Below are 16294 nucleotides of genomic sequence, written 5' to 3' on the forward strand. Positions count from 1 at the left end.
ACGCCTGCTCTGAGCAACTGGTTGCTGGAGGAAGAGATGCTTGACTCTTAGGGAGAAGAGGACGAAAATGAGCTACAGAGCCAGGCTGCCCACTAGAGCAGCCAGACCCCTTCATGCTGCGATTTCCTCAGCTCTGAGCCATGAAGCAGGTTCTAGTCAGGCGAGTAGTTTCAGAGGAGACCTCCTGGACCCCTGGCTGTGAGGGAAGTTGTACTCTGGGATTTGGTGCTCTTCTCTCTGTATCAGTAAACCTGTGTCCCAGGCAGGTGAGAGAGAAAACCAAGTGCCTGCCCATTTCTGATCTGCAAATAATCTGCAAGAGTCTGGGTGCTAAGTTCAGCATCTTGGCCAAGTAATTTCATTCTGCCTCCCTCTTGTGGCTTTGATCAGGCACGACATACTTTTGCTGTGTATGTTGAATGCGTTGTTAAATTGCCGTTTTACTGGCCAAGGAGCTGCAGGTCTGTGTCACAGGGGGCAGAGTGCCTTTAGAAGTGATGGGCAAACTCCTTTTCACTAGGAAATGTCAAGCTGGCAACATCATACCAGGAATTGTACTGGAGTTGCTAGGAAAATGTAAAATTCCTAGGACCAAATTCTCCTGCAGCACCATTGGAATCAAATCTATTTGCTCCTTGCCTCTGAAAATCAGGCCACTTCTTTAGCCACCTAAATTAGGTTGTAGCATCTACCTTTAGCAACCCAGGTTTGAAAATGGTGGCTTCAACCTTTCTGTGTCTCAGTTCCTGCATCTGTGAAATGAGGCTAATACTGAACAGTAAAGCAAGTTCAGCTCAGCTACATCCAGACAGTGGAAGGGTGTTTGCTAGGTCACTGAAAAGCAAACAGCTGAGCAATGCAGGGTCTGAATGGCTCAGAGAGGTGGTAAAGGAAGACTGGCACTTGTAGGCCCTTGTCCAAGTGGGTGGAGTTGGAAAGATGCCACCATCCGAGGGAAATGAGCTGTAGACAATGTCCCCTGTTGTTGGCATCTCAGCAGTGAGGCCTGGTTCTGCCAGCTGAGAGCCACTCTTTTCCCAGATGGGCCAGGGTTGAGGCACACTTGTGGCTAGCAGGGTTACACCTGTTCCATAGACGGAGGTCTCCCCCTCCCCGCCAGGTCAAACAGCTCAGCAGTGACATTCTTACAAGTAAAATCCCACTCCCAGCTCCCCCCTTATTTAAAGAAACTCCCTCCCCATGCAGCACAAGGGAAAGGACCCCCCCAGCCCAGAGCCACCCTAGCTCACCTGCAGTTGCTTTCCTCGGGGCTCCTCCTCTGAAAGAGGGATGTTGTCTGCACGTGTAGCCTGGTGCTGGGCGGGTGGATGGGTTAGACACGCAGAGAAAGAGATCGCTTCGGGGTGCCACCGGGGGCTTCACCCTCCCAAATTCTCCTGAGGAGGCGGCCTCTCCCCCAGGACAGGGCACGCCGGCAAGCACACACCTCCCTCCTCCCCGCACAGATCGGACCGGCCGGCAGCACCAGTGAAATGGGAGAGCAAGAACCCCTGGTTCAGGCCAGGCCGGTGTCATTCTCGGGACCTGGTGCGTCCTCTGAGCGCCTCTCCGCTGGTTCTGCAGCAGCCCCTGCTTCCCGCAGCGGGGCCGGGCTGCGGCAGCGCCAGGTGGCTCATGGGTGATTCGAGTTTGCAAGTCATCAGCCTGTGCTGTTCCCTTGCCTCCAGGAACAGGGCCCCGTGCAGCAGCGATCGCCGCCGGGGAAGTGTCTCGCCTGTCCCCACCCTCCCTCCGGAGGCTCTAGCCTTGTGGAGTTAAAGTGAGGCTCCCGGGTTTCTTTCTAAGCGTTTGCCAGTGAGCTGGAGGCCAGAGCAGGCCAGCGAGCCCGCCACGGAGAGGAGCGCAGGCCTGGGAAGAGCTCCTAGCACAGCTCCCTGCCCCGGCCCCTGCTGGGGACGGGCCAGTGACCAGCCTGTCCTCTAGCCCACAGCGGCAAAGCCCGGCGGGGTGACCCCTGCAGAGCGCGGGGGATGGAGCGGAGCGGCCGAGCGCCGGGGACCTGCCGCCCTCCCGTCACCTGGGCGTCTCCAGACGCAGCGCAAAGGGACTCTAGTTGGCGGAGGGGTCAAGAGGAGAGGGGCCTTGCTCTTGGGGGGCTGCCCGCCCCATCTCCCCAGCGAGGAAAGGGAGGGGGCGGGGGGTCTTTCTAACTCCCGATCTTCTCTTCTCCTGGGCCTCGCCTGCTCCTTTGGGGGCGCGGTGGGGAAGCCCGCTGGTGGGAAGGGGTCAGGGGGTCTCCTAACTCCGGATCCCTCGGGGGCTCTCGCCTCCCCGCTACACCTGGCACTTGGCTCTTGCCTTTGCGGCTCCCCCCCAGGAACGGGCGGCGAAGGGGCGAGGTAGGAGGGGGCGAGGGAGGAGGAGACACCCCCCCCCCCGCCGGCTCGCTGTCTGGAAGAAGGGGGCGTGTGCCGGAGCCCTATATAAGCGGCGGCTCCCCGCGCCTGCCGCAGTCCCGGCCTGCCTCGCCCGCACCATGCTGAGCTACAGCGTAGACGCGCTCTTCGGGGCCAGCCCGCTCCGCAAGGAGAGCGCCCGGAGCGGCTCCCGCTCGCTGGCCTCCAGCGGCTTCCACTCGCAGTCCTGGTCCCGCGGCTCCACCGCCGCCTCCCCGCTCCGGCGCGGTGCGGGCGGCTACAGCCAGCTGGGCTCGTCGGCCGAGAGCCTGGAGTCGCTGAACGGCGAGCTGCGCGCCCGCTCCGAGAAGGAGGTGCTGCAGGCGCTCAACGAGCGCTTCGCCGGCTACATCGACAAGGTGCGGCAGCTGGAGGGGCGCAACCGGCAGCTGGAGGGCGAGGCGGCGGCGCTGCGGCAGCAGCAGGCCGGGCGCTCGGCGCTGGGCGAGCTCTACGAGCGGGAGATCGGTGAGATGCGGGGCGCCGTGGTGCGGCTGGGCAGCGAGAAGGGGCAGCTGCAGCTGGAGCTGGAGCGGCTGGAGGAGGACATCCAGCACCTCCGACAGCGGCTGGACGACGAGGCCCGGCAGCGGGAGGAGACCGAGGCGGCCGCCCGGGCCCTGGGCCGCTACACGGAGGAGTCGAGCCTGGCCAAGGGCGAGCTGGAGAAGAAGGCGCAGGCGCTGCAGGACGAGGCGCTCTTCCTCCGCCGCACGCACGAGGAGGAGGTGAGCGAGCTGCTGCTGCAGATCCAGGGCAGCCAGGCCTCGCTCGAGTTCCGCGACAGCGCCAAGCCCGACGTCACCTCGGCCCTCAGGGAGATCCGAGCCCAGCTGGAGGGGCACGCGGTGCAGAACGCGCTGCAGTCCGAGGAGTGGTTCCGAGGTGAGGGGTTCGCCCCAGTGCAGGGGGCTGCGGGGAGGGGAGGGGGTTACGGTACCCCCCACCTCCGTAGCCGGCAGGGAAGAGGGGGCTGGGCAGACCCTATTGCGCTGTGGACAGCGGAGGGGGTTACGGTACCCCCCACCCCCATAGCCGGCAGGGAGGAGGGGGCTGGGCAGACCCTTTGCGCTGCGGGGAGGTGTTACGGTACCTCCAACCCCCGTAGCTGTCCAGGAAGGAGGAATGTGGGGCCCAGGCACCCCCTTCGTACTGCCTGGAGGGGGACTTGGGGCGGGGGGGGGCAGGCAGCTAGTGGGGAGTGCTCTGCAGGGATGGGGTGTTGCGGAACCTCGCCCCGATAGTTTGCAGGAGGCTGGGCGCTCCATTCCCTGCAGCAGAGCGCGGAGAGGCCCTGTGTGTGTATGGGGGGCCAGGGGGGCTCTCCCTTGGCCGGGAGGGCCGTGCAGGAGGTGGGAGCAGCCGACGTCGCAGTCTATAGTCTGGTCTTTCAGAGCCGCCCGGAACTCCATGGTCTGCCCGGCTTGTCCCGCGGGGGCTTCGCTCTCCTCCCACAGCCCCGCCCCAGGGATGCTGCAAACAGCGAAGCCGGCTGCTTGGACTGCGACATGTGGCGAGGAGTCAGCCATGGCACCGCACCCCGGTTGGCTCCTGGAGCCGCTGGGCCGCCAGCCCGGCCCCAGCTCCCAGGAGGGGTCCAATGCCGGGAGTAAGGACGGCACGCGCCGACCCTGCACGGACCATCTGGTCCCGTCCACACACACACACACACACACACACACACACACACACACAAACACCGCCGCCTTTTGCAGCGGAGCCTTCCTGAGTCGTCACTGGCCTGAGGCCAATGGCTGTTCCCCAGGCCCAGCTCCCCAAATACCAGCTCTGCAGTCTGCAGACCCCCATTTCACACCCTCTAGTCCCCCCCACACACCAAGCACTCCCCGGTGGCGCTGCAGGGGGTCGAGGTTCCCGAGGATCAGGCCACAACAACCCGAATTCCTACAAGGTGAGTCAACAACCCAGCAAGGCTAAGACCCACCCAGCGCCTCGGGAAGGGCTGGGCTGGAGCTGCGCAATCAGTCGCCCAGCACTGGCCATGCGGACCTGGGACGCTGGAGCTGCCGACCTGCCTGGCTCCCAACGCCCCGGTCAGCTCTGCACCGAGGAGGGGGGTTAGCGCGCCCGCGCCGCTCCCTGGACGGAGCGCTGATCCGGGGCTGGATGCAGGAACCGGCGCGTGGAGAACGGGGCGGGCGGGTGGCGTTGTGCCCTTGGGCTCCCAAAGCCAGGCCCTGGTTTGCGAGGTGGGTAGCTCCCGCCCCGCTGGTCAGATCACCCCGGGCTGGGGCGGGCGGGGCTCTGGCGGCTGCGGAGCCGAGCTGCGCTCCTGTCGCTATTGGAGTCGATGGAAAGCGCCGCTGGGCGGGCACGGCGCGGATCAGCACCCTGGACAGCGTCTCGGCCGGCGGGGAGCCCCGGCCCGGGCTGCCGGGAGACCAGACAGCTTGGGGAGCCTCGGCCCCGGGGCTGTTGCTTCTGCGCAGCTGTCCAGACAGCTCCGGCGGAGACGGGACGGGTTAGCCCTGCCCCTACCCCCGGGCTGTAACGCAGCGCTGCCCGCCCCGGGAGAGGAGCAGCTGCAGGCCCGGGCCCCGCCCCCTGCTGTCCGGCCCCGCAGTCGGTGCCCAGGAACTAGCCGCAAGCTGGTCCGAGCTCTGCCTGGGCTGGACCATCGCCCAGGCTCTCCTAGCCCGTCTGCCCGGGCTCCTGCAGCCCTAGCACAGGCTCGCTGTCTCCGGAGGGGATGGGCCCGCCAGGCTCCCCGCCGCGGATACTCTTGCAGAGCCCGGCTAGGTACCGGCAGGGCTTGGACACGTACAGCCTGGTGCGCAGCGCGGTACAGCCACGGGGCCGCAGTCTGAGCCGACAGAGCCACACGAGGGGTGGTACCCGGGCAGAGCAGTGCTGCTCTCCTGGTGGCAGAGCCCTGTTAGCCTGACTCCAGCCAGCGGCCAGGGCATGTCCCTTCCTAGCTCCGGGCATGGCCCTGTACATGGGGCGCGCGAGGAAGGGATTTCATTCCACTACCCCACTCTGGAGCCCCTGTGTCACGATCATCATCTCTTCCCACCAGACGTGGGCTGGGTGCAGCTTCCTTCAGACCCCTGCCACTCCTGAGTGCCAGGAGATTGCAACAGACTGACCTGACCTCTCCCAACCCTCTTATCCAGACTAGGGGGAGCCTTGTGCAGCCCTCCTGGCCTTTGCCAGGCAGCAGCACCACTGGAGTCAGAATCAGCTGCCCTGTCATGGCTGCCCCTTTCCCCACTGTTCGGCCTGCTAGCTCACACTGGTGGAGTTTAACCTGCCAGGGCGGATCTGCCAGCCAGAGTGCACACCTTTTACTTTCTGATGCTATTAGGGAGGAGTTGCCTCTGGGGAATTTGCTGCCCCTCTGCATCAACATCCTTCTTGGAAGGTCCTTGTAGTGAAGAGGACCCACCAGCTACCTAGAACAGCAGAAAACTGCCCCTGAAAACATGCTGTGTCATTGCAGCATTTTTCTTCTGTGACAGCCTGGGATTGCACGTCAGCTGAGGGTGATTCTTCTGCAGAAGAGAAGGGTGAGGGGGGATTTAATAGCAGCCTTCAACTACCCAAAGAGCAGGGTTCAAAGAGGATTGAGCTCAGCTGTTCTCAGTGGTGGCAGATGACAGAACAAGGAGTAATGGTCTCAAGTTGCAGTGGGGGAGGTCTAGGTTGGATATTAGGAAAAACTTTTTCACTAGTAGAGTGGTAAAGCATCGGAATGGGTTACCTAGAGAGGTTGTGGAATCTCCATCCTTAGAGGTTTTAAGGCCCGGCTTGACAAAGTCCTGGCTGGGATGATTTTGTTGGGGATTGGTCCTGCTTTGAGCAGGGGGGGTTGGACTAGATATCTCCTGAGGTCCCTTCCAACCCTGATATTCTCTGATTCTATGATTCATGCTGGCTTTCCTCACCTGTTTTGCAAAATTGTGGTGCAGGGTAAGATGGAAAAGTTTCCAAGAAGAATGTTAATAGGGCTAATCCAGTTCTGAGATCTTCAGCCCCATGATTCCTCTCAGGAAGGTTCTCCATGGCCTTTTGGTTAATTTCAAGTACAATAGTCACTTAACACGTGAAGGAGAAGGACTGTAACTTGTGCTTTCGGGGAGATGGATTTTCTGATCAAACTGGTCTCTTCCATCTTCTGTGACAATGGAGCTCTTGCAGCTTTCTAAAGCAGTCAGTTTTGTGACAATGTTGCAAGAGAAAGGAATGGATTGAATGTTAGGTTTGCATTGGTAGGGTGACACCCCCAGGCTGGCCTGAGGGTCCTCCCTCTGTGCAGGGCTGGCCCAAGCCCTCTCTGCCTCCCACTGGCATGGGGCCAGGCTGAGGTCCCTCTCACCCTGGAGATTCCCCCCGCCCCCGCTGCACCCCTGCATGTGGGGCTGCCCAAGCCCTCCCTGCCTCCAGCCTGTGCTGGCCAGCCTGAGGTCCCCCTCCTCAATGGTGCCTGAAGCTGACCCGAGCCCCCTGCTGCCTACCCAGACCCCCCTCCCCTCTGCACAGGGGGCTGGCCCTATGAACCCCCACCACCACTGCCTGTGCATGGGGCCACCTGAGGCCCCCCTCTTTCCCCTGCATGTGGGGCAGGCTGGCTGGCATGAGCTACTCTTCCTAGCCCTCCCTACAGCACTGGTCTGGCATTGCCGCTTGCCCCCCTGCATGCTCCTCCATGCCCCGCTAGTGGTGCCACCCTACTTTTTGACAAAGCTGATGATCAGTTGGCAAAAGCAAACTGGACAAATGCCCAGTTTTGTCAAAAAAAGTTGGGACAGTGGGGACAGGGCATAAAAAGGGACTGTCCTGGCCTAAATGGGATGTATGGTCATCCTATGCATTGGAGAATTTCTTTGCATCATGGGTAACTACCTCAGCAGATTGCCCTCTTCTGACAGCCTTAGCTTCTCTTAGTCTTTCAGGGATGAGGACACAGCTCTTTGCAATGAAAAGAAGCATTGCACAAAATAAATTAGTGCTGGGTACGTGAGCAAATTCAGGGCTGCAGGAGGTTTCTGCAGGATACCTCCTCCCTCTGAGAACCTCAGCGGGGAGGGAGGTGGGACCGAATGGCTGACACTCTGACACTACAGTGAAGGGTGCCATAGAAGAACGTATGATTTATCTAACCAAGGAGGAGATTCTCTCTCTTCTTTCCTCTCTCCAGCTCTCTCTTTCCATCTACCACTGTAGTGAGGCTGGACAAGTTGTCAGAAGCTGCCAAGGTGAACACGGATGCAATCCGCTCTGCTCAGGAGGAGATTTCGGAATACCGCCGGCAGCTCCAGTCCAAGGTCACCGAATTTGAAGCCCTCAAGGGGACCAAGGAATCCTTAGAAAGGCAGAGAGCGGACATAGAAGACCGTCATCATGCTAATGTCTTGTCCTATCAGGTAACATGCGGCAGAGGACATAGAATCTAAGGGCTGGAAGGGACCTCAGGAGGTATCTAGTCCAACCCCCTGCTCAAAGCAGGACCAACCCCAACTAAATCATCCCAGCCAGGGCTTTGTCAAGCCTGACCTTAAAACCTCTAAGGAAGGAGATTCCACCACCTCCCTAGGTAACCCATTCCAGTGCTTCACCAGCCTCCTAGTGAAAACGTGTTTCCTAATATCCAACCTAAACCTCCCCCACTGCAACTCCTTGTTCTGTCAAAGGAGTAAGACAGCACCCAGCTGCCGTGTCTCATGGCAGCCAAGGCCTGTATAACCCTGTCCCCAGAAGTGCAGGGGGCGGGAAGTGGCACAGCTAAAGGATGGCAGCCAGGGCTGGCTCTGGCTTTTTTGCCGCCCCAAGCAAAAAAGAAAGGGGGCGGGGCCACTGGAGCAGCAAAGCAGGGGGAAAAAAACAGCACGGCTGGAGCGGCAAAGCGGGGGGTGGGGGAACACGGAGTGGCTGGAGCGGCAAAGCGGGGGGTGGGGGAACACGGAGCGGCTGGAGCGGCAAAGTGGGGGGTGGGGGAACACGGTGCGGCTGGAGCGGCAAAGCGGGGGGTGGGGGAACACGGCGCAGCTGGAGTGGCAAAGCGGGAGGGGGGGAACAACACAAAAACGGTGCGGCTGGAGCTGCAAAGTGGGGAGGCAGAGGGAGAAATAACGGTGCGGCCGGCAAAGCAGGGGAAAAACAAAACAAAAAAACCCCACAGGGCGGCTGGAGCCAGGGAACTCCCTGTGCTGCAGAATGTGCGCCCGGTCTAGTGAGGGGAAGGGGAGGGAGTGGGGGGAGAGAGAAGGGGGGCGGCCGGCGCTTTAGCGGGGCACTCACCACTCGGCCCCGACCGCCGGGCCGCCTGGTGGGAGGGCTCCGCTCTGCTCCGGTCAGCGGGGAGGGAAGGATGCGGGCTGGTCTGCCGAGTTTGCTGCAGGGCGCTCCCCTCCTCTGCACTGCCGCCCCCTACAAGGCGGCTGGAGCAGCAAACAAAACAAAACAAAAGCGCAGCCCTACCGCCCTAGGTTTGAGCGGAAGCTGCCCCGTAGAATCTGCCACCCCAAGCACGAGCTTGCTCAGCTGGTGCCTGGAGCCGGCCCTGATGGCAGCCTAGCTGTAGCTTCCAGGCTTTGAGCAGAGTCACGTGCACTGGGTAGACTCCAACCCCACCCCTTTCCTGGGACTTGGCTTTGCTGGTACTTCAAACACCACCAAAGTGTAAACTTCAGCCTAAGCTTTCTCCCCAGGCTTGGCTTTTCTAGGATTTCCCCTGCAGAACAGCCTCTGTCGCAGTCTCTGCCTCCTCCTGCCTCAGAGAGACACTCCAGACCCTCTTAGGTTTTGACCAGTCTGATCTACCCCCAGAGCGACTGATCAAACAATCCCTCTGCATCCCTAAACAGGATTTAAGCACCTGATGGTGGAATGGCTCAAGGGAGGAGCCCTGAATCACCAGCTGTGTCCTAGAATATGCCCTGCCATTGCACTCACTAAGAATGAGAACAGGCTGTCCTGGCTTGGGGAATTTAGGACCATGCTGTGATCTACTGGGGATAGTTGCACCTCAAGTTATCACCAAAGGGGAACTGCTTCTCTGTGGGAGGTGGGGAGACTCAGTCACCACTCGCTGGTGAGATGGGATATGACTCCTGATGTTTTCATTAGACTATCACCATGTGGGGGAGATGGGGTGGATAGTTCTCTCTAAACAGGCTGTGAAGGGCCATGCATTCACAGAGGCCTGGAGAGGAGAGAGGTAGGGGGTGGGAGGGGAGCAATTTGGGGCATGCAGGGCTGCTGCAGGGAGTGGCACCTCTCCCCCAGAGCTGCTGCCCACAGGGAGAGAGGGCTGGGGGGGAGTCCTTTCTCCCTGCCACAGCCTGAGGCAGCCTGAACCCCAAACCCTTCATCCCTGGCCCCATCCCACAGACTGCACCCCCAGCCGGAGCCCTCACCCACGGCACACCAATCCTCTACCTAGGCGTGAGCCCCCTCCCGCATCCTGAACCCTTCATTACAGCTCCATCCCAGAGCCTTCATCCGCCGCTGGAACCCTCATCCCCCCCGGGCTCCAATCCCCTGCCCTACCCTGAGCCCCCCTTGCCCTCTGAACCCCTCATCCCTGGCCCCATCCCAGAGCCCGCACCCTCAGCCCTCACTCCTCTGCACTCCAACCCTCTGCCCCAGCCCTGAGCCCCTTCCAACACTTTGAACCTTTTGGCCCCACCCTGCCACACATCATCCCCTTACTGGTGCACATAACACAATTCATTCTGCACGTGGATGTAAAAAATTAGAGAGAACAGTCCCTGGCTAATCTGAAGATAACTGTGACCTATCTGAGTGCAGGGGTTACCCAGGCGAGAATGAGCCCAGTGAATTGCTCAGCCACATCTAGCTAGCACTGCAGTATCTGAAGGCAGTGAGAGATGAACACTGGACGCCATGGTGTCCCAAGGTGCACAGTGGCAGCTCAGTCACCACTTTGCTTGTGAAGAGTGGAAATTGGGAACTGGGGCAGTCAGCCTTGAACACAGCCCCAATTGTCTTTCTGCCCAGGAAACCATCCAGCAGCTGGACAACGAGCTGAGGAATACCAAGTGGGAGATGGCAGCTCAGCTCCGCGAGTACCAGGACCTGCTGAATGTCAAGATGGCCCTGGATATAGAAATTGCTGCTTACAGGTACAGAGCCACAAGCAGGGGTAGAGGTGAGCTCATGGAGGCAGGTCTCAGCAAGTTCCTTAGAACTACCCAAAGCTAAGCGTACACAATAGACACCAGCACTGGGGGCTTTTCACTAATCAGTATCATCACCCCAACTTCCTTTCACAGGCCACCCTAAGTCACAGGCCACCCTAAGACCAGCCTCTCCTGGGCAGTTCTGCCAAGCTACCATCTTCATCTCACTGAGACTCTGTCTCCACTGGAGCTGGAACTCCCAGCTCAAGAAGACAGACATGTGCGAGCTTTGCTTCAACTAGTGCTCGAAAAAGAGCAGGGAGGCTCTGGTGACGCAGGTAGCAGGACAGGCTTGCTGCCGGGATCTCCGACTGGGGTTGTATTTGGACGACTGGCTCAAGCCCCTGCCTGTGCCACTGCAGCCATTCTGCTGTTTTAGCTTGCTAGCATGAGCACAGTTAGTATATATGATATCTACCCAGGGGCAACTCTAGGTATTTTACCGCCCCAAGCACGGCAGGCAGGCTGCCTTTGGCGGCTTGCCTGCGGGAGGTCCCTGGTCCCACAGATTTGGCGACATGCCTGTGGGAGGTCCACCGAAGCCGCGGGACCAGCGGACCCTCCGCAGGCATGCCGCCGAAGGCAACCTGCCTGCCACCCTCACAGCGACCAGCAGAGTGCCTCTCGTGGCTTGCCGCTCCAGACATACGCTTGGCGTGCTGGTGCCTGGAGCCGCCCCTGTGTCTACCCGAACTCAGAATTACACCTCCCAGCTGCAGTGTAGACATAGACTTGGGTACACAGATGGCCCTACCCTAAGGCAGGAGGGGAACCAATATCTTAAATATCAAGCTGCTCAGGCCCCCAGGTTGTGCATCCCCAGCTACAGTGTACACATGGAGGCAAGGGGTTGAAATCTTACTGCAGGCTCGTTTCCCCAGCGCCACTGGGGAAAATACACCCCCTCTCCAAGGAGCTGGAGGGTGAATGTCAAACCAGAACCCCAAGGGAGTCCTTAGGGCCTGATGCAAAACCCATTGTGCTTGACTGAAAGACTTCCATTGAGTTCAGTGGGCTTGGGTCAGACCCAGGGGTTCACAAAAGCAAAGTTAAGATTTACCAGTAACATTTTCAGAGCTGCCAAGTGGACTCTGACTTCCGTTCTCTGTCTCTCTCACTCACAACAGAAAGCTGTTGGAAGGAGAGGAATGTCGCATCGGGTTTGGACTCGGACCTTTCCCCTTCCCTGAGACACCCCCTAAACTCCCCAGCATTTCCACCCACATAAAGGTGAAACGTGAGGAGAAAGTCAAAGTGGTGGAGAAGCCTGATAAGGAAACTGTGATTGTGGAGAAGCAGACAGAGGAAATCCAGGTGACTGAAGAGGTAACGGAGGAAGAGGAGGCCGAGAAGAAAGAAGAAGCTGGAGAGGAGGGTGGGGAAGAAGCTGAGGCAAAGGAGGAAGAGAAGGAAGAACCCAAGGAAGAAGTGGAAGGTGAAGAAGAAAAGCCCAAGTCCCCAGAAAAGGAGGAGGCAAAGTCTCCAAAGAAGGCCAGGTCCCCAATGAAGGAGGAAGCCAAATCCCCAGAAGCCAAATCTCCAGAGAAGCCTGCATCCCCCACCAAGGAGGAAGCCAAGTCCCCAGAAGCCAAGTCTCCAGAGAAGCCTGCATCCCCCACCAAGGAGGAAGCCAAGTCCCCAGAAGCCAAGTCACCAGAGAAGGTCAAGCTTCCTGTGAAGGGTGAGGCCAAGCCTCCAGAGAAAGAAGCAACCCCCCAAAAAGAATTGGTCAAATCACCCCAGAAAGAAACCAAGGTGCCTGTAAAAGAAGAGACGCCGAAAGAGAAAGAGGAGAAAGCCCCAGCCAAACCTAAAGTAGAGGAGAAGGAAGACAGCAAGAAAGAGGAGGGGCCAAAAAAGGAAATCCCAGCCAAGGAGATTCACAAACCTGAGCCTAAGGTAGAAGAGAAGAAAGAGGAGGAGAAGCCCAAAGAAGATGACAAGAAAAAAGCTGCCGAGCCTGAGCCCCCTGCCCCCGAGGAGAAGAAAAAGGAAGCTGTAAAGGCTGAAGAGAAAGAGAAGGAGCCTGCCAAACCAGCACCAAAACCCAAAGAAGAGAAGATGGAGGAGAAAGCTGCAAAGCAGAAGCCTGAGCCTAAACCTCAGGAAAAGGAAGCCAAGGCCAAGGAGCCCAGCAAACCAGCAGAGAAGGAGCCTGAGAAACCAAAGGCTGAAGAAAAAAAGGAAGAACCTAAAAAGGAGAAGGCTGAGCCCAAAACGGACCAAGAGGAGAAACCCAAAGCTGAAGCTAAACCCAAAGAAGAGTCAGAGGCTGCCAAGACAGAACCCAGCAAAGACACCAAGGAGACCCCCAAGGCAGAAGCACCCAAAGACGCGCCAAAGGCTACCAAGCCCAAGGCAGAGAAAGTGGAGAAGTCCTCCAGCACAGACCCAAAAGAGGGCAAACCCACAGGGAAAGCTGCTGCTGCCGACGACAAAGGCGAAAAGAACGAGAAGTGAAGAGCGGAGCTGGGACGTGCGAGGAGATGGGCCACCAAAGAGAACTCGGAGGCTCTTCCTGCCAGGTGGTCAGTTATATTTTTGTTTTCACAAGGGGAGATTTTGCTTAGATGGTGGGTGCCCTCCTGCCTCTGAGCTGGAGCTCACGTTAGCAATAGGTTTATGTGCAAGAAATCAAAACCCAGTACCCGAGCCTCCACCAATGATGTTATGTTATGATAGCTTCAATAGCAGAATGTGATACACGCAGAATGCCACATTTAAACACTTGAATTATAAAAAAACCCCTGCCCCTTTTCCAAATAAGTGCATTTATTTACTATATGTGCAATAGATGGACAAATGCAATAAAGAATGTAACAGTTAGAGCTCTGTTACACTGCGGAGAAGTACAATAAGGTAGGAAACTCAGAGTTGTCAATGCCTTTTCATTTTACAAATGGATATTATTGAAATCCTCCTTTTGTAGACGGCACTATCTGTGGTTGACTTAAAGAAAAGCAGGATAGACACTAGCTGCATGCATCCGACGAAGTGGGTATTCACCCACGAAAGCTCATGCTCCAAACCGTCTGTTAGTCTATAAGGTGCCACAGGATTCTTTGCTGCTTTTACAGATCCAGACTAACACGGCTACCCCTCTGATACTAGTTGCAGAAACACACAAAGAAATAAGTGCACTATACAAACTCAAGTCCACTTTCAATTGCTTCTGTGCAATAAGAAATAAAATGCTTACAGACTAACTACTCTGTCTCCTCTCTGCCAGTTCCTTCCCTAGGAGAACAGGACCACAGTTCACCACTGTAGAAAGGATTTGGTGCAAACAGCTGTGGTTCCCATTCAGTCACCCTTAGACATTGGTCCTTATGACAGGACTTGGACCCAGATGCTCAAAGGAATTTAGGCTCCAAACTTAGGTTGGAATCAATGGGAATTAGGTACCTGTGAGACTCTAGGCCTTGGTCTCTAAAGAAGGAGGTTCTGCTGTTGCATTAAAGGCTGGCCATGAAAAACAGATGGGATAGATCTGTTCCCTTCCACAGTGCGGTCCAGCGCTCTTAAGTATTCACCAGTAGTATTAGCAATGGTTTTGGGGTCTGCGGCTCTGGCAAGCCCTCCTTTAGAGTTTGGGGAGCCCAACTTGCATAGACTGTGGAGAGGGGGAGAGGTAATGGATTCAGTCTGTGCCCCAGGCTGCTGGCACTGGAGAAGGTGCCCCGGCAAGGCAGCCAGCTGTGTGAGGGGAGTGCCTGCAGGAGCCTATACGGCTCCACAAACCATGGGTTCAAAGCTACCACCAGGAGAGAGGAAACTAACTGAAGAGGTTCAGATAACAAAAGGACAAGCCAGAACTGCTGCTGTGGGACTGTGTGCAGGACTCAGAGATATGGCTTGTGCATGCATAACTGCAGCATGGGCAGGGGCTGCTGTGGCAACAAGGATGTGTTCCAGCAGCAAGGAGAGAGAGGGGTTTTTAATAGTGTGAATCCCAGGGGTCTCCAGAGACTGGTTTATTACAGCATCAACACAGTCCCACACTGCAATGCAGAGCTGGCTGCCTGGCCCCTGTTCTTACCTGCCCAGAGGAGATGTGGGAGTGCAGAACAGAGAGAGGGACCAGCAAAGGCCAGGAGCAAGAGGATATGGGATGAACTCAGGAAATGCTGCCTATGTGTGCAGGGGTGGGAATCCTGTGCCATCTGCTGCACAGGCCAGCTTGGAGTGGATCAGAGAGAAGCTGGTGCTGCTGTTTTTGCAGAGGAGGCACCAGAGAACTGGGAACCTGGAATGCTAGGCATGATGGGGTGAAATGGAGGGGCTAGGCCTCACAGAGACCCTGGGAACTCATTGCCCCTCTGCAGGTCATCAGCTGCCTCAGTGAGAGGGGAGTTAGTCCCTGAGGGATTAATAAGACCCTCCTTACAGGCAACCCACAGGGAGGGCCATTCTCCCCCTCCCTCCCCAAGGTCTGATGGGGCCCACTGCACAGAGCAGCACTGGACGTTAGCACCGTGCCCCACTAAAGATCTCAAAGCACTTTCCAAAGGTTGGTCAGCACCATTAAACCCTCTTCCTCTGTGCATTTTATGTATGGGGAAACCAAGGCACAGAACAATAAAATCACTTGGAATCACAGAATATTAGGTTGGAAGGGATCTCAGGAGGCCCTCTAGTCCAACCCCCTGCTCAAAGCAGGACCAATCCCCAGATTTTTACCCCAGTTCCCCAAATGGCCCCCTCAAAGATTGAACTCACAACTGTGGGTTTAGCAGACCAATGAGCTAGCCCTCCCCCCACTTGCCCCATGTCTCACTTGGCAGTGTGAGGAACAAAACCCAGGACTCCTGACTCTCAGTTCTATAATCTGACCCCAGACCCCAATCTGCTGCCACCGGTGCATCTCACAATAGGAGTCCTTGCACGTCTCATAAACCAGCAGTGAACCCCCAAACCCCGTATGGTGGCAGTAACACAAGCACTTTGTTATTAAATGAAAGGGCGCAGGACAGAACTGAGAGCAAGCTGGCATAACCAGAATAGGCAGAATCCTGGAGTCATGACCTCAGATTACAAGGTGGCGAGTCAGCCTGGAGTGACAGCTCCACCCACACAGGACAGGTGATGAAAACCTGGAGGTGCTGGTGATAGATGGCAATGATCAATTTCTGAGGTGATCTGTTCCCTATAGCCCAACTTTTCTTCCCAGGGCAGCACTGTGGCCAGGTGGTGAGAGTTTGCCAGGCGACAGCTTGTCCCTGACGAGGTTAAACGCCTCACCTAATTTTAAGTGGATTGAGGTGGTGCCAAGCCTTGGCAGCTCTTGATGGGTTCAGGCCATCGATCTGGAAAATCAGCCACGTTCCGGAACCCATTCCCAAGGCTGGGGCTGGGCTTGCAGAGGACTTGCTCCCTACCCTACCCCAGGCACAGGTCAGATGGGCCGTGCTCAATTTCTAATGAAAGAGGTGACAGGGCTCAAGCAATTTTTTACATTCATGCACCAAGCCTGTGGGTGCTGGGGCTCTGCCCTGGCAAGCCCAGGCACCAGTTAAGCACTGCTGAAGGGGTGACCTCACCCGCTAAGCTCCAGCCATCCAGGCTCTGAGCTGCAGCCATACCGTGCTGTAGCTCAGAAGCCCAGAGACAGCGGGGTAGCAGCCAACTGGTGTTTCCGCTGCAGGCCGGATCATCAGCAGGAAGGCCGAGGTGAGAGAAGCTGTCGCCCCTTTGCTTCTGAGAGCATTGGCT

The 16294-nt window shown here is 57.6% G+C and overlaps 1 protein-coding gene across 1 annotated transcript; it reads left to right on the plus strand.

Moving 5' to 3' along the window:
• Positions 1–2483: 2483 nt before the first annotated feature.
• NEFH (neurofilament heavy) lies at positions 2484–13779 on the plus strand. The gene is made up of 4 exons (XM_030583346.1): positions 2484–3302; positions 7605–7804; positions 10401–10525; positions 11710–13779. The coding sequence occupies exons 1-4, from the start codon at positions 2498–2500 to the stop codon at positions 13040–13042; spliced, it is 2463 nt and encodes an 820-aa protein (XP_030439206.1). The 5' UTR covers positions 2484–2497; the 3' UTR covers positions 13043–13779.
• Positions 13780–16294: the final 2515 nt, after the last annotated feature.

This window comes from Gopherus evgoodei, chromosome 13, assembly GCF_007399415.2.
Source record: "Gopherus evgoodei ecotype Sinaloan lineage chromosome 13, rGopEvg1_v1.p, whole genome shotgun sequence".
NCBI lineage: Eukaryota > Metazoa > Chordata > Testudines > Testudinidae > Gopherus > Gopherus evgoodei.

Excerpts from the sequence above, each read along its gene's own strand:
- NEFH (XM_030583346.1), top strand. The coding sequence starts at position 2,498 with ATGCTGAGCTACAGCGTAGACGCGCTCTTCGGGGCCAGCCCGCTCCGC. Across the intron at positions 3,303-7,604 it reads GTCCGAGGAGTGGTTCCGAG|TGAGGCTGGACAAGTTGTCA; the intron begins GTGAGGGGTTCG and ends CTACCACTGTAG. Across the intron at positions 7,805-10,400 it reads CTAATGTCTTGTCCTATCAG|GAAACCATCCAGCAGCTGGA; the intron begins GTAACATGCGGC and ends CTTTCTGCCCAG.